Source organism: Chlorocebus sabaeus, chromosome 25 (assembly GCF_047675955.1).
Source record: "Chlorocebus sabaeus isolate Y175 chromosome 25, mChlSab1.0.hap1, whole genome shotgun sequence".
NCBI classification, from domain to species: domain Eukaryota; kingdom Metazoa; phylum Chordata; class Mammalia; order Primates; family Cercopithecidae; genus Chlorocebus; species Chlorocebus sabaeus.
In genome coordinates, this window is record NC_132928.1 from 48,933,105 (window position 1) to 48,951,869 (window position 18,765).

Below are 18,765 nucleotides of genomic sequence, written 5' to 3' on the forward strand. Positions count from 1 at the left end.
AGAATAAGTGAGGTTAAAATAGCAGGAGATAATGATGGAGGGGTGGAAGAGGGCCCATCCACAGAGGGCCTTATAAACCATAGTTTAAATTTTAGGTCTAATGGAGAACAATGAGAGAACAACAGGAGAATAAAGTGATTTGTTTGAAAAAGGTCCTGCTGAATGGTGAAGAGATCAAAGGGAGACAAGAACGGCTGAAGACAGACCAATTAGAAGGGCTGTTGCAGCAGCCCAGAAAAGAGATGATGGTGACTTAAAGGTGGTAATAACAGAATTGATGAGAAGCAGACAGACAAAGGATTTATTTATAAAGATGGAGCTGACAGAACTTACTGACATGGGATGTAAGTGGTCTTAGGGTTTTCGGTCTAAGTGAAAGGTGACACCATTTACTAAGATCAGAGATGCTAGGTTAGAGTTACTCATCAGATATGGGAGAATTCAGTAGAGAGGTGGACGAGAGTCTGCAGTTCAAGGGAAAGTTTATGGCTAGAGATAGCATAAAGACAGCACTTCAAATAATAGGTTTAGGAATAATACAACTAGAGGAGAGAAGAGCGCAGAAGATTAAATCCTGGAACACTCTAACACTTAAAAGTTTGGGAGGAGGAGGAAGAACCAGTAAAGGAGTGGACAAGGAATAGCTAGTGAGACAGGAGACTGTAGTTTCTGAGAAGTCAAGAGAAGAAAGTGCTTTGCTGGGAAGTAAAGTAAGATAAGTACAGAGAACTGACCAGGGGATTTAGCAAAATGGGGAGTATGAATCTAATAGCATAGGCTCTGGGTGACTGTCTAGATTCAAATCATGACTTTACCATTTGCTAGCTGTAATGACCTTGGATTAGTTACTTAACCTACGCTTCGGTGTCATCAGTAAAAGACATGATAACAGTACCTACTTCCTAACATTGCTGTGAGGATTTAATAAAGGTAAAAGGCTTAGAATGCTGTCAGCTACATAGTAGGCACTACAATATTATTATTATAGATTATTAACAAAAATGGTTTAGTTTGAGTATTGGGAATACATATTTGAATGAAAAAGAGAATGGGAGAGAAGTGAGAGTGGAGACAGCAAGTGCAGACATCTCTTGAAGAGTTTTGCTATAAAGGACAGCAGAAAGATCGGCAACAGTTGGAGGGAGAAAGCTGATCTAAAGATGGGGTTTTTTGTTTGTTTTAAATGGGATAGAACATTTGATTTAATTAGTAAGCAAATGATTTTTAAAAAAGAAATACAATAGTCATGAGGTATTTTTTTTTACTAGAATTTCTTTTAAAAAATTGATGAAGTAGCACCCATGAAAGAGAAAGAAGTGGGTGGGGAGGTGGCAGCAGCGATGGGGAGTTGAGGTGCCAGGCCGAGGCATTCAGGAAGGGAAGGAAGGGAAGGAGTACTGGTTTATCTTTTGGTTTCCAGCTTCTATCTTATTTTAACAGACAGTATTTGTCTATCCTGACTCAGAGGAATGTTATACACCTGTCTGAAAATATCTTTATATCATCTTATTTGGGAGGCTGAGGTGGGTGGATCAACTGAGGTCAGGAGTTTGAGATCAGCCTGGCCAACATGGTTTTCCAATTCTAAGGCTGATGAGAAATTTGAGAAAAGTTGGAAAATTTAAGATTTTCAAGTACAAGTTATAATAAATTCTAATTTGTAAGTATTGAGTGTCTTTTAGGTTAAAAAGAATCTTTAATAAACTTTTCAGTAGTTTGCTTACCGGAAAACCTCAAGGGGGGCAAAGACAGTAGCAATTATGTCCCCAGAATGAGGCAACAAAGTTGTAGAGGTAATCGAGATTTGGATAGTCCAAGCAAAGCGCAGAATCACATCCTCTATTATGGCACAGTAGTAGTAGGCCTGAGAAATAAACAAATTGAGTATGTTTCCCATCACATTTCTCATAAACAGGCATACTAATGAGCACATGTCCTACCAACAAGACTCACACATGTCCTACGAATAAGCACAGGTTCAAGAGGAAAGTTGCATTTTATTTTGCAGGAAAGTACACATTATATTTTAGAATTATTTCTACCAATTTAGTTTTTTCTTAAATGGTATAATATGCAATATGAAGTATTACTGAATTTGAGTAATCATTAACAAATATATTTCACTGCCATACTGCATACCAGGCTTTCTTCTAGGGCCCAGAAATATAAGCTGGTTAAGATCCTTGATCAATTGAGATTACATTCTAACAGGTACAGTAGACTTAATAGCTAATATCAGAAAAGATTAGCAGATTTATTCACTGTGTTATTTGTACTTTTATTCTCCATTTGCCTTACCCTGTATTTGAAGAAAGTTTTGTCTTGCTTTTTGATGTGAATGAAATTAAGCTTGGATTTCACAACCATGGTCGAATTTAAGAAATGTTCTATTTTTACATGGGGAAGACGGTGCTCAAGTAATACTTGCAGGTACTAGCACCCAGGATTTAGGAGTCCAGTCCAGTTTTAGCTACACAAAAGTCTTAAGTACACAAACTGCCAATAGACCAGAACTATATAATTCATAGATTTGCTCATTATTAATCTCAAGGAAATTAGCTCTTTAAATATATGTATTTAAAGAATGTGAAATTTTTGGGAAGGGAAATACTATGTATTAAGCCATAATATTTATTTTACTTAAAAAATTTTTAAACAAAGTAATACTAGTCATTGTGAGAAAGCTATTGTTTAAAAAAAAAAAAAAAAAAAGGCCCCTGGCCACCTTCTCTTTCCATCCCTAGAGACCAAACATTTTCAAAATTTGTAGCTATTTCTTCTACTTAGCCTCCATATATTAAAATAGTATGTGTATAGTGTTTTATCTCGATTACTCAATTTTAGACATTATTCACTGATGATTATGATAAATTTAATGAGATTATGAGGATTTTAACACATTCACATGGCTCACTATTCCCTCTCCCATCCTCGCAATATAGTGATAATGCAATTTTTGGGTAAATCCACATTTGATTTATTATTAGGCTTAATTGAAGAACTGCAATTTCATGTGCCTTTCAGAGTCAGTCTTAAGCTATTCACCACTGAGCAATGTGGGAGCTGATGTCACCAAAAATGTGGAAGTCTTTTGGGAGGAATACACTTATCTTGAGGTCAAGAGACACAGAAAAGTTAAGTTTGAATATAAAGATAACAAAAATTGTTCCTGGACCTGGGGTGTGGTGCTTAATATTATGCATTCATAAGAACTGATTTTAAGGTTCATATACCTGTGTTCTAAATTTTTAACGAAGCTCCACTGGATTCCACACTTTTCAAGCTAGATTAATTTTATTTCAAGTATTTGCCTTTTGTTTTAGTTTTTTGTTTTAGTTTTTTTAAGACAGGGTCTTGCTCCATCACCCAGGCTGGAGTACAGTGGCATGAACATAGCTCACTGCAGTGTTGAACTCCTGGGCTCAAGTGATCCTCCTGCCTCAGCATCCCGAGTAGTTGGGGCTACAGGCGTGTGCCACCACATCCAGTTATTTTTATTTTATTTTATTTTTTAGTAGAGTCAGGGTCTCACACTATGATGCCTAGGCTGGTCTGGAACTCAAGCAGTTCTCCTGTCCTGGCTTCCCAAAGTGCTGGGATTACAGGTATGAGCCACCATGTCTGGCCAGTATTTTTTAAAATTAAAGGAACGTGGTGATCCAGCAGAACATCTTTCTTATAAGTTTGTAAATTATAATGTAGGAAAGTATTTTGTTTTTTAGAGTCATGAAAATATGTAACAACAAAGGAACTGAGTGAAAAATTCTATTCACTAATTTTATTACCTAGAAATCACTATGTTAGAACTATTTAAAAGGGGGAATGGATTAACATTTATATAAAGACATAAACAATTTATCTAAGCAATTATCATAATAAGAAACAAATGTTTTGGGAGGCCGAGGCAGGCGGATCACGAGGTCAGGGGATCAAGACCATCCTGGCTAACACGGTGAAACCCCGTCTCTACTAAAATACAAAAAATTAGCCAGGTGTGGTGGTGGGCACCTGTAGTCCCAGCAACTTGGGAGGCTGAGGCTGGAGAATGGTGTGAATCTGGGAGGCGGAGCTGGCAGTGAGCTGAGATTGCACCACTGCACTCTAGCCTGGGCGACAGAGCGAGACTCTGACTCAAAACAAAAAACAAAAAACAAATGTTTTATAGCTCTCAGAGGGCAAGAACAATATAAACAGAAATAAAACACACTTATTTGGTGAGCACAAAAGGGCCATCTTTAACTGAGCTCATATCTACTCTCTGATTAATTTTCTTTTCAAATTAGATTTATAAAAATATGTCTAATATCTTGGTCATATATTCTAATTTTTCACATCTGGGGTATTGCTATAGTTTAGGTAAAAAAGATCACTGTCAACAATTTCCCCTTTTCCCCTTTATATGTTCATCTGAAGTCACTCTACGTATCATTCTTTGAATTCACTATTCCTCACACCTGAAAATGCCTTCCCTACTTACTAATTGAATATTACGTATCCATACACTTTTCCAAATACAATTTTAAGGTACTGGTGACACGCTGATAAGAGTATAAAATGTTAGTGACCTAATCTACACTTCCCTCTCCATCACAGAATTTTAAACTGGGAAAAGATCAAGAGATAATCTAGTTTAACATACTTACCCTTATAAACAAGAATCCACTATAGTCTGGTTGCAGAAAATCATACAGCTAGTTAGTGAAAGAGCTGGGATTAGAATTCACATTCACTTTCAGGATTACCAGTTCAGTGTTTAATTTCTTTCAAGGTCTACTCGTGATATTTATCCTTTTCTAAAATATCTGAGTAAATATATTTTTGATTTTTTAATTCAGCCCCTCTTGTCTTTTTATTAATACACAGATAAAATCCTAAGATAATTCCTAAAGAATTATTCCTAAAGAATTATCTATATTTTCTGATTGAAATGGCACTTGATTTTAACAAATATTAGATGAAACAAATGAAAGGAGAAGTCTTCCTGATGCAATCAAGCAGAGTCAGGCACTCCTTCTCCTTGGTCTTTTCATAACATTTTTCATTTAATCAAGTATTTATTCATTCATTCCAGAAACGTTAAGTCTGCTATATACCAGGAACTATGCTGGGAAGTGAAGAATATGGACGCCTAAACACATTATTATAATGCAGTGTGATAACTGCTATAATGGTAGTTTATATAGGGTAAAAAAAGATTAAGACGAACAGCTGACTATGCTAGGAAAAATAAAGAAAGGCTTCTTGGAGAAAGTAACACTGAAACTGACTTTTAAAAAGGAGGAACAGGTGTTTACAAAGCAGACAAGAGAGACAGAGTGTTTCAGACTGAGGGCATTCCATGTTCAAAAACAAATCATAAACTACAGTAAGTTATTTATTATTCTATTCCAGTCTTTATCACATTGTATTGCAATTTGTTTACTTATCTGAACATAGTTTATGGCTTTCCTTGAGAACAAGAATTTTACTTTGTTTTTATTTCCTATAGTACCTAGCATATAGTAAACATCTAATATATTTTTGTTGGCTGAATGAATTAGTAGTTTTGTTAATTCTTTTTCTAATTATATTACAGTAATATAATTAGAGGTTGGGTCTGTACTGCAACAGGATTAGCTAGTGGTATACCTAAGTTTGTTTGTTCTTTTAAACAAACACACTCTTTATACATACTTTCTGGGGGTATACAATCTCTTCCCGGAGGAAAGTGTTCTCTCCAGCATTCTTATCAAAGAGACCCCAGTCCATCTTGAGATCCCAGATGAGGGTATAGCAGGAACTGATGATATAAAAGACAATCCACAGGTAAAAGAACACCATGGTGTCCGAGTGACCTCGTTCTGAAGAAAGAAAAGGGAAAGAGAAATGAGAAAATTTACATTTAAGTAAAATTTTTCATTAAATAACACTAATTAAAACAGATTCTTAAAATAGCTCCATAAGAAAGCAAAGTTTTAAACAAATCGTAGGAAGATCATTGTCTAACAAAGGTTAAACAATAAATATGATTTCCCTGAGGTCCAAAGCAATCATCAAACATTTGCTGAATACATAACACTTGCACAAATGTATAAAAGTTTTGGAGGCTTTATGCTGAATACATAAAAATCTGTATAATTGCAATGAAGGTGTTGAATGTTACAGAAGATGCAATTTTAACTTTTTCCATCAGGTGGCAGCTTAGTGTAAAATATGAAAAAGATTCCCGAACCACTACTAACAAGGAATGTGCTGCATTTGCTTCAAGAAATTCTTGGATTGTTTTTACTTTAGAACACTTCCTTCATACACTTAGATGTTGTCCATACTTATCATGATGGCAACCAGATAATTCTAAGTCTAGATAAAATGCCTGAAAACAACAGATTGATAAAGATTTTACCCTTAATGATATATATGAAAGCAAATTTCTCTCAAGTCACAAAGCAAAGTATGGTATTTTAGCCTTTCTTAGAGGGTGTTTATTGATACAAAGGTCTAATTTGCTGGGAACATTATAAAGTAACTTTTGGCTTTATGCTGAAAATACTATGCACACTAAATGAGAAAAATGATTCACAAATGTAGTTATACAATTTAATCATTTCTGCTTCATACACTATCTAATGAAATTCCTCTTTGGTCAGCTCTAGAGTCATTGTGGAATGTCTCTAGTTGTGTGATAGGTATATAACTACTAATATGGTTCTGCATCACGAGGAAAAAAAGGCATACAAATCTAATTCAAAAAAGTTTAAATTTTGGTCAGTTTCTCAAAGATATAGAAAGCAAAGGATATACCATGCATCCTTCATAATTTTTTTCTGTTAAAATAAACAAATGTTTATTAACCACTTTTAGGTTATATTAATGTGTTAAGTACAGTATGATTTAAAGGCACCCCTTAGAAGTTTATAATCTAGAGAGTTAATCAAACATTCGTTATTGATACATTTGAGCTCAAAAGGAATATAAACAAAGGGCTATGAGAGCACCAAGGCAAATGGGAATGTTTCCAACAGTAGCAAGTAAGAGAAAGCAGCATTTGAGTTATTTCTAGAAGGATAAATAAACAGTATTGCAAAACTCAGGCAGATAAGGTGAGGTCATTCAGGGCTGAAGGAAGATACTGAGAAGGTAGATAATGAGAAGGCGGGGGTGGGGGGGAAGAACAAGTGTGTCTGAGAAGTTACAAGTTATCTACATCTAGTGTTGGTGACATACAGAGGATGTGAGAGAAATGGTATGATTTAAAATGAGGCTGAAAAAGACTCATTTGGGTCTGACTGTGGAATGCCTTCGTGGGCTTTAGGATCAGATCTGTATTTTAGAAAAACAACTGGTTGGCAAATTACTTGCAACCAATTGGTTAAAAAAAATAGATGCCTTGGAGCTTCAGTGTTGTGTGAACATCAGTTCTCATCAGCTCATGAGAGCCAATTGTTAAATTTTCAGAAACTCTGGAAGCTGGTTGTGAAACTCAGTCATTATTAAAAATTAACTTATATAACTTTTAAAACAAAGGTAACAGATACTCAAAATTCATTACTTTTTAATTATTTTATTAATTTTTGCTTTTATTCTCGAGGTTGTATATATTTATTGTACTTGTATGATGGAAATACTGTATAATACTGTGCTACTGTACATCTTTTCCTCACTCCACATTCAGTGTTATCATCTTAGTAGCTTGAAATTGGCTATGGTAGAAGTATTTACACTGTGGAAATCAGCAAACACTATGAATCAATGCCCCTTATCCCCACTCCCACCCAAGAGCTGGTTTGTTGAACATACACTAGCACATCACTGTTTAGCTGCTTCTCTTAGAAAGGCAGTGGTAGGGAAAGAAATTGGTATTTTTAAAAATGGTCCACATGTGATTCTCATGAATAGCCCAGCTTTGATATAATCACATTTTCACATTTAAACTATTTCCACAAAAATTTTTCTTCATCAAAAGCAAACTGAACTGAACATTTATACTACAACATTATGTCATAAATTATCAACTTAAAATACCTAAAAAATCATTTACTTATTATCTAGGTACAGTTCATGTGTTCTGAAATGTATTTATTTCATTCTATGTGCAGATATAGGGTCTAGCTGAGAAGTGTCATTCAATAATTCACATCATGGCTGCATTAAAAAAGATACTACAATTCATCTACTAAGGTTCGCAAAGAATAAAGCAAATTTGACAACTTAGTAAAATTCACTCTTCTCATATTTTCAAAACAAGATCAACACTGAGACAGAAAAAGACAAGGAACTTAACTGTTATTTATATTTACAACACTTAAAAAAAACTGAATGTGAGGTATGTGCCACGTATTTTACAAGTATTGTCTCACTTAATTTTCCGGATGATAAGCTATCATTTTGTCTGCTAGTAAAAGGACATGAAAATAGAGTAATAGATACATTCAGTAGGAGATAACAAAATGAGTATTTCTCAAGTGAATATAGGTGATATTGAGTCTTATTACAGAAAGCTGATTATCTTTCTTTCTTTACTAATTACTGAAGAAATAATCAAGTGTAAATTATTACATAAAAGGAGATTGTGGAGAGGAGTAAAAATGTTACATGAAAAAAGGAATTAATAATGAAACTAAAAACAATGTGCTAATTTTCTGGTATTTCTCTTAGATTTTAAGTATAAGTCTTATCCTTAGAGTGTAATTCTTACAGCGGTACAATGGATCTGGTGTTTCTCTTTTGTAAGCTCATATTATTTCTTGTTTCTTGTTTTTTTTTTTCTTTTTAGTCACATCCTGCTCATTTTGACAAACGCAGAGTCATGTACCCAACACTGCAATCAAGATACAGACCATCTCCATAAATCCAAAGAATTCCCACCACCCCATTGTAGCCTCATGGACAACCACCAGTTTGTGTTCTCTTCTGGTAGTTTTGCCTTTTTGAGAGGGTCACATAAAATGGAACCACTCAGTATGTAGCATTTCGAGTCTGGTTGTTTTCACTTAACATAATATATTAAAGATTCGTCCATGTTGTTGCATGTATCAGTGGCTTATTTCTTTTTCTTGCTAAATAGTATTACTTTGTAAGGATGTATACACATTGTTTATCCATTTACTTGCTGATGTACAGACTGTTTTCAGTTTTTGACAATTCCAAAAAAGTCACTTTATAAATATTCATACACAAGACTTCATGTAATATGTTTTCATTTCCCTTGGGTAGGAGTGAGACTGTAGGGTTGTATGGTAAGTAGATGTTTAACTTTATGAAAATCTTTCAAACTGTTTTAAAGAGTCATTGTACCATTTTGCATTTTCACCAGCAATGTAAGAGAAATTTAGTTTCTCTCCTTCTTCAACAGTATTTGATAATGTCACTAAAAAAAATTTAGCCATTCTAATAGCCATGTTGTAGTATCTAGTTGTGATATTAATCTTTACTCCTCTGATGACTAGACATCTTTTTATGTGTTTAATTGTCATATGTGTATCTTTTTTGGTGATGGATTTGGTAAAATATTTGGCCAAAAATTTTGAGGATGAATTTCTTGTCTTACTATTATTGCGTTGTGTGAAATTTTAAAATTTATTCTGTATTCCAGTTCTCTTTCTGATAGGTTTCCTGCAAATATTTTCTGTTAATGTGTGGCTTGTCTTTTTGTTTTCCAAACAACATTTTTGAATGTGTTTATTCACAAGTTTAAAATTTTGATTAAGACAATTTTGATTAAAAATCATTTAAAAGCATCTTTCTTTTCTGAATCACACTTTGATTTTTTATATTAGAAGTCCATATCATTTCTATGTAATGTCTATGAAACATACATGAGGACTTACTGACTTTTAAATAAATATTCTTACAGAATATTTCAGAGTAAGTAATATTTTATCTGACTAACTTCTTCAAACAATGATTAGCATACACTTGGTCTACAAATGCTACATTTTGGTCTCATTTTAATTACTACCATTATTTGATCTTTCCCATCTCTCAAGTGAAGAATGCCTCTCTCCCTGAAATCATCTGCCTTCATTGGTATTCAGGAGATGTCCTGGAAAGATATTATCACTTTAGGCAAGCAATTACATCTTATTCTCTCTTGGCTAACCCTGGCAGCATACTTTAGTGATGTTCAGAATCACAGAAAATCAAGTCATTGCTATTCTGCTCTAAGCTGCTATCCATTATACACCTGCCACATTCGAAGCATAATTCATATTGGACATATTTACGGCAATGGTATCCATGAATTTAAAACAAATAAAAAATAAATTTCTTACAGTTTTGTACCCATAGTCATTGTGTGAATGATTAAAAAAGAAAAAAGGAAAAGGATTAAAGTACTAAAGAGACAATGTGGGAATGATTTTTTGAAAGAGAGAAGGAAAAGTACTAAAAAGAGAAATCAGAAAAATTACATATGGAAATCAACTTGAATTATGTTGCAGGGTGGATATTTTAAAAATGAAAAATGTGGCACCACGTGCAGAGAGAAATGGAATCGTTTTCTTTTCACCTAAAACCTTTCTCTTCTGGTAATAATTTACTAGTTTGAAATAAAATAAGAAAACACAACAGACTGGACATAGTTTTCAAAGCCCAAACCTATAAAGGTAAACTGAATTATGACTGAGTTTAGGATCTAGCAAATCCTGGATCTATTTCTATTACCGAAAAAAAGAAAAATCAAACCTTTGAATTGTGAGATTAATATTGTTCTCCAAAAAATGAACAAATATAGATATTCCCCGATCTTTAGTGTGTTTTAGTTACATGTGCGATCACATATATTAATCCCTCAGGTGATTATCATCTTTATCCTCAGGGCAGACAAGACAGACATTATTATTCCCATTTTACAGTTAAGGGAACTGAAGTTGAGGGAGATAGTTAATAAATGGAAAGATAACTAGATTCAAAGTCTGGGTTTGAATACAGACCGCCTCCTCCAAGCTTTGTGGTTATAGAAAATTCACATTCTTAAAATGATTGAGACAAAAAAGGAACTCATAAGTCCTCGGGCTAAATGGGGGAACCAGAAAGAACAATCCTCATCCAAGGAACATTTTCTACTAGACAGCATTGCTTCTCTAAGTCCATCTCAACTTGAAAATGAAAAAAGCAGTTTCATAAAACCATGAAGTAACATTACAAAATTTCTAACATAGTGTGGAAAAACAGAATTTAAAAGTTATTACACATATTATTGCTTATTTCATACTGTATATAAAATTATGTTTATGGAAAAAAAACCAGAAGTGATTATCTCAGATGAGGGAAGTAAGATTAAGGAAGAAAGTGGGCTGAGGAAAATAATCGTTATTAGGGTAGTGATACAAATGATTTAAATAAGACTTTAACTTTGCTATATTATTTGTTTGTTTGTTTGTTTGTGTTTTTTTTGAGATGGAGTTTCGCTCTTGTTGCCCAGGCTGGAGTGCAATGGTGCAATCTAGGCTCACTGCAACCTCCGCCTCCTGGGTTCAAGCGATTCTCCTGCCTCAGCCTCCTGAGTAGCTGGGATTACAGGCATGCACCACCACGCCCGGCTAATTTTGTATTTTTAGTAGAGACAGGGTTTCTCCATGTTAGTCAGGCTGGTCTCAAACTCCCACCCTCAGGTGACCCACCTGCCCTGGCCTCCCAAAGTGCTGGGACTACAGGTATGAGCCACTGCGCCTAGACACTATATTGTTTTTATAATAAAAATAGTACATAGGAATTTCTTTACTAATTCAAGAATGGTTACTGAGTATATACTGAATGTTTACTGAATATATACCTGCATTATTTATTGTATAATTACAATACTAAAGACTAACTCCAAAAAAAAATCTGCTCGCTTGTATATTCAGCAAACAAATACTGAATGTCTATTGGGTAACCTAACCAGGTATATTCTAGGGAATGAGAATGTACTGAAGAACTACTAAGGGCTAAGTCTAAAAGAGGAGAGAGAACGTAGTTAAAAACACAATGTGCAGGTACAATTGTGGAACTTTGCATAGAAAAGGAATCAATAAGCCCGGAGGGGAAACAGCCAGGAAAATCTTCCTGAAGGAGGTACTACTTGAGCTGAATCATGAAAGGACTTGAGTTAAACAGGTTTATGGGGCAGAGAGAACCATTTCAAGTAGAATAGAAACCATTCATTCAATAAAGAGCACTGGCATATGCCAGATACTATTCTAGGTACCAGGTACACAACAGTAAATCTTATTTACTAATGGTCAGACAAATTTCCTGCCTCAGTAAAGCCTCCTGTTTTGTAGGGGTAGACAATGATCAGATACACAAGTAAACAAGACGATTTCACACAGTGAAAAATACCATGAAGAAAACAGAACAGGATGATACGACAAAATTCCTTTAGACAGTATTCAGGCACAAACAGCATTCAGGCAGAGAGGTTTCTTAAGTTGAGACTTAGGTACTGAGAAGGAACCAGACACATGAAAAGCTGGAGAAAGAGTATATGTAATACTAAAATTTCTAGTAACCATATCCAAAAAGGTGGAAACAGGTAAAATTAATAATATATTTTATGTAATCTATACATAAAATGTTATCACTTTTATATTTAATATATAGTCAAAATAAAATTGATATCTTTCATAGTTTTTTGTTTCAAACTAAGTCTTCAAGATCCACTTTGTATGTTATACTTACAGCACATTTTGACTTAGATTAGGCACATTTCAAATCCTCGACAGATAGATGCAGCTGGTAGTTATATTATGCAGCAGTGCAGTTCTAGGTATCTTCAGGGAGATGAGTTTGAGGTGTAAAGATTGAAAGCAGTGTATTTAATAATGCTGTGGCAACAGCCCAGTGAGAAAAAATGAAGACTATAATTGAGTATAAGTTTAAGGAACAGAGAGGTAAGGCAAAAATTAAGAAATATTTAGGAACTAACATTGGCAGGACTTGGTAAATTTTGAAGGTGAGATAAAGGATACACTCGAAAATAATAACTCCTAGTTTTTAACCTGGGTGAGTGGGATGGTGCCATAAACTAGGTTAGAGAACATGGGGCTTGAAGCACGCTTAGGAAAAAAAATGAGTTTAGTTTTTGACGTGTTGACTTTAAGGTACTTACGAAACACCAAGGTGGAGAATGCCCAGGAAACAAGTGGAAAAAACTAAAAAGTTTCAGATATAGACTGGGGAGTCACACAGACAGTGGTTGGAATCATCAAAATAATTTAGAAGCTCCTTCTATGAAAAGGACAGGCTACAATGAGAAATAAGTCTTCCATCTATAAAGGGAATCACAGTGCATTTGACTACACTTGGTTGAGTTTATCTTTCCAGTGTTTTTTTTTTTAATATCAAAGACTCAAAGAGATGAAAACTTTCTGAAATGTTACAGAGCTTCTCTTTGTTTTTTTTTTTTTTTTTGAGACGGAGTCTCGCTTTGTCGCCCAGGCTGGAGTGCAGTGGCCGGATCTCGGCTCACAGCAAGCTCCGCCTCCCGGGTTCACGCCATTCTCCTGCCTCAGCCTCCCCAGTAGCTGGGACTACAGGGGCCCGCCACCTCGCCCGGCTAGTTTTTTGTATTTTTTAAGTAGAGACGGGGTTTCACTGTGTTAGCCAGGATGGTCTCCATCTCCTGACCTCGTGATCCGCCCGTCTCGGCCTCCCAAAGTGCTGGGATTACAGGCTTGAGCCACCGCGCCCGGCCGAGCTTCTCTTTATCTCTCAGAAAATTTAAATTCTAATTCTATGTTTGTTTACATTTCAAGGTTTCTAAATATGTTTTAATTACTATAGAGTTATTACAGTTATAGGAATGGAGACAGTAAGAATAATAGATAGACTACTGTTTTGAGATGTAGGATAGAGAAAAGGCAAAGAGACTAGACCAGATGGCTTAATGAGGTAAGGCAAATCTTTTTAGAGTGGGGGACTCTTAAGCATGTATACAGGCTAGAAGGCAGGAACCAGTAATGACAAACAGTTTGAAGATTTGGGAGAAACAAGGGATGACTGCCAGAGCTAGATCCTGGGACCAGAGGAAATGAGATCAGTGCACAGGAGGAAGGACACCTTGTTACTTTAGACTGGGGAAAATACAGTGAGAAGGGGTTTAGATTAAATAAGTATGTAGGGAGAAGGTAGAAAACCCTTAAGACCACTATCAAAGGCCAGGCATGATGACTCACACCTGCAATCTCAGCACTTTGGGAGGCCAGGGCAGGCCGATCACCTGAGGTCAGGAGTTCCAGACCACCCTGGCCAACATGGCAAAAACCCACCTCTACTAAAAATACAAACATTAGCCAGGAGTGGTGGCACACACCTGTAGTCCCAATTACTCAGGAGGCTGAGGCATGAGAACTGCTTGAGCCCGGGAGGTGGAGGTTGCAGTGAGCCGAGATCATACCACTGCACTCCAGCTTGGGTGATACAGCAAGACCTTGTCTCAAAAAAAGGAAAAAAAAAAAAAAAAAAAAAAAAAGGGGTAAAGGGATGTAAAGGGAGACGAAGTTTCTGTAAGATACTCAAACTGATAAAATAATGACACTAAGACCAATATTTATTTATATAATACTTAGGACAGCCACTTAAAAGGCCAAGGCAGGTGGATCACCTGAGGTCAGGAGTTCGAGACCAGCCTGACCAACATGGCAAAACCCTGTCTCTACTAAAAATACAAAAATTAGCTGGGCATCACGTACCTATAATCCCAGCTACTCGGGAGGTTGAGGCAGGGGAATTGCTTGAACCCGGGAGGCGGAGGTTGTAATGAGCCAAGATCACACCACTGCACTCCAGTCTGGGCAACAGAGCGAGACTCGTCTCAAGAAAAAAAATATATATATATATACACACACACACACACACACACACACACACACTCAGAAACACTGCCAAATGTAGTGGCTCATAGCTGTAATTCCAACAATTTAGGAGGCCGAGGCAGGGGGATCACTTGAGGCCAGGAGTTTGAGATCAGCCTGGGCAACATAGTGAGGCTCTGTCTCTAAAAGAGTTTTGTAAACTTAGCCAGGCATGGTGGCACTTTAGTCCTAGCTACTTGGGATTGCTTAAGCCCAGGAATATAAGGCTGCAGTGAGCCATGATTATGCCACTGCACTCCAGCCTGGGCTACAGAGCAAGACCCTAACTCTTAAAGACAAACACAACAGTATAGATAAAACAGAACTATAAAAAATATGCAAGTAAAAACATAAATAAAAAGCAGAGAGAACAAACAGAAAACCAAAGAAGAAAATGGCACACTTATACCCTAACATTTATATTACATCAAATGTCAATGGTTTAAATAAGCCAATTAAAAGACAGAGATTGGCAGAGTGGATTAAAAACCATGACCCAAGGATATTCTGTCTACAAAAAATAGGTTGAAAGTAAAATGGTCAGGCACAGTGGTTCAGGCCTGTAATCCCAGCACTTTGGGAGGTTGAGGCAGGCGGATCACCTAAGGTCAGAAGTTCAAGACCAGCCTGGCCAACATGGCGCCACTAAAAATATAAAAATTAGTTGGGCATGGTGGCACACACTTGTACTCCCAGCTACTCAGGAGGTTGAGGCAGGAGAATCGCTTGAACCTGGGAGGCAGAGGTTGCAGTGAGTTGAGATCGTGCCACTGCACTCCAGCCTGGGCAAGAGAATGAGACTCCATCTCAAACAAAAACAAAAACAAACAAAAAAAAAGAAAGTAAAATGATGAAAAAAATATATAATGTAAACATTAATCAATGAAAAGCATCAACGGCTATATTACTACCAGGTAAAGCAGACTTCAGAGCAAGGAAAATTACTACAGACAGAGAGGAACATTGTATAATGATAAAATAATTAACCTACTAAGAAGTAGCAGCAATCCTAGTTGTGTGTACGCCAAACAACAGAGCAGCAAAATATGTGAAGCAAAAACTGGCAGAACTGAAAGAGGAAACAGGCAAATCCACAGGTACAGTTAAGATTTCAATACTCATTCCCAGTAACTGACAGAACAAATAAACAGAAAATAAACAAGGATAGAGAACTCAACAACACCATCAACCAACAGGATCTAATCAACATTTATAGATCACTCCATCCAAAAACAGTAGAAAATACTTTTCAAGTGTCCATGGAACATATACAGGTACCAAGAGAGGTCACAGAAATCAATAACAGAAAGACGATAGAAAAATTTCCAAATACTTGTGAACTAAATGGTACACTGCTAAATAATTCATGAAGCAAACAGAAAGTCTGAAGGAAAATTAAAAAAAAATACATTGAACTAAATGAAAATGACATTACAACATATCAAAATTTGTGGGATACAGCTAAAGCAGTGCTGACAGGGAAATGCACAGCATTATACATACATTACACACACAACTGCATACATTAGAAAACAGAGAAAGTCTTAATAAACTAAGCTCTCACTTCAAAAACCTAGAAGAGTAAAATAAATCCAAAACAAGAAGGAAATAATAATAATAATAATAATCAACAAGTTAATTAAATTTAAAAGAGAAATACAGAAAAATGAATAAAATAAAGAAGTAATAAAATTGGCAAACATCTAGCACAACTGACAAAGACAAATGAGAAGACACAAATTACCAATATGAGGAACAAAAGAGAGGGTATCACTAAAGACTTCGAAGATATCAAAATAATGAAATACCTTAGACAAGTCAATGCACAGAAATTTGACGACTTAAATGAAATAAAATTCCTCAATGAACACAGACTATCACGACTCACTATATATATTTTTATTTTATTTTATTTTATTTATTTATTTTTTTGAGATGGAGTCATGCTCCGTTGCCCAGGCTGGAGTGCAGTGGTGTGATCTCAGCTCACTGCAACTTCCGCTTCCCAGGTTCAAGCAATTCTTGTGCCTCAGCCTCCTGAGTAGCTAGGATTCATAGAGGCATACACCATCATATCCAGCTAATTTTGCATTTTTAATAGAAACGGGGTTTCACCATGTTGACCAGGCTGGTCTTGAACTTCTGATCTCAGGTGATCCGCCCGCCTCAGCTTCCCAAAGTGCTAGGATTACAGGCGTGAGCCACCACACCCGGCCAATATGATATTATTTAAACAATCCTATAGCTATTAAGGGAATCAAATTTGTAATTTTAAAACTCCTCCCAAGTACACCTCCAGGCCTAGATGATTTCACTGGGGAATTCTACAAAATTTTTAAATAAATCTTCCACAAATTAGAAGAGGAGGGTAAACTGCACAAATAATTTTACAAAATTAGTATTACTTTGATTCTAAAACCAAAGACAGTATATAAAAACAGAAAAATATAGAGAAATACACCTCATACAGACACAAAAACTGTTAACAAAATATTAGCAAATAGAATTCAGCAATATATAACAAGAAATATACACCAAGTGAACTTTATTTCAGAGTTTCAGGCTGATTCAACATTTGAAAATCAGTAATGTTAATTCAACATCTTAATGGGCTAAGTAAGCTTAGAAGAAAATCACAGGATCATATCAAATTATTTAGAACAAGAATTTGAAAAAATTAAAACAAGAATAGAGGGGAACTTCCTCAACAGAACACCTACTGCAATAAATGTTTTATTTATTATACTTAATGGTGAAAAACCAAATGCTTTCCCTCTAAGATTGGGAACAAGGCAAGGATATCTGCTCTCATTACTCTTACTCAATATGGTACTGGAACCTCAAGCCAGAACAGTAAGGCAAAAAAAATAATAAAAAATAAAAATAAAGGAAGTAAAAGGCATATAGATTGAAGAGAAGGAAATACAACTGTCTCTTTTGTAGATGACATAATTGTCTATGTAGAAAATCCCAAGGAATCTACAAAAAAACCTCTCAGAATGCAAGAGTTCAACAGGGTCATAGGAGATAAGATAAACAAACAAAAATCAATTGTATTTCTATATACTAGCAATGAACATACAGACACCAAAATTTAAAAATACAATACCATATATCATAGTCAAACATCTGAGAACTAAAGACAAAGAAAATAATCTTGAAAACAGTAAGACAGAAATGATACCTTATCTATAAGGGAAAAGCTATTTAATGACAGGATTTTTCACTAGAAACTAGGGAGAACAGAGGGAAGAGACAGTTTTCAAGCACTACAAAGAGACCTTTAATGTAGAATCCTACATCCAGCCAAAACACCCTTCAGGAATGAGGGCAAAGGCAAGGCATTCTCGGATGAAGAGAAACTCACAGAATTTGTCACCCAGTAGGCCTCTCCCCTAAAAGAATGGTCAAAGGAAATTCTTTAAATAGAAAATAATAAAAGAAGAAATCTTGTAACATCAGAAGAAAAGACATAATATGCAAAAATATGGGTAAAGGCAAGATATTTTCCTTCTTGAGTTTTCTATATTATGTTTGAAGGTTGAAGCAAAAATTGTAACACTGTCTGATGTAGTTATCAATATATTTAGAGAAAATAGTTAAGACAATAAGATGATAAATGGGGGAGGATAAAGCAATGTAAAGGGTGATTAGGTTGCTACATTTAACATAATCTGTTAAATGAAGGCATCCAACTCTTCAACATTTTACATATATATGTGTATATATTTACACATACATACTTAGAGCAACCACGTAAGCAGCTATACAGACATACATTAAAAACACTATAGACAACTCAAAATGGAATTTTAAAAAATATTCAAGTAGTCCACAGGAAGGCAGGGAAAAGAAATGAGAGAAACCAAAAATTAGGGAAAACCAACACAAAACACAAATAAAATAAAAGACTAGGCCGGGCGCGGTGGCTCAAGCCTGTAATCCCAGCACT

The 18,765-nt window shown here is 35.5% G+C and overlaps 1 protein-coding gene across 1 annotated transcript in view; it reads right to left on the reverse strand.

The window, feature by feature from the left end:
* XPR1 (xenotropic and polytropic retrovirus receptor 1) overlaps positions 1–18,765 on the reverse strand; it is a 259,285-nt gene that overhangs the window by 10,853 nt on the left and 229,667 nt on the right. The window contains exons 12-13 of the mRNA XM_007989307.3: positions 5,674–5,840; positions 1,725–1,864 (exon numbers count right to left, since the gene is read on the reverse strand). Of these exons, the coding sequence (XP_007987498.2) occupies positions 1,725–1,864; positions 5,674–5,840 (307 nt within the window). The remainder of the gene's footprint in view (positions 1–1,724; positions 1,865–5,673; positions 5,841–18,765) is intronic.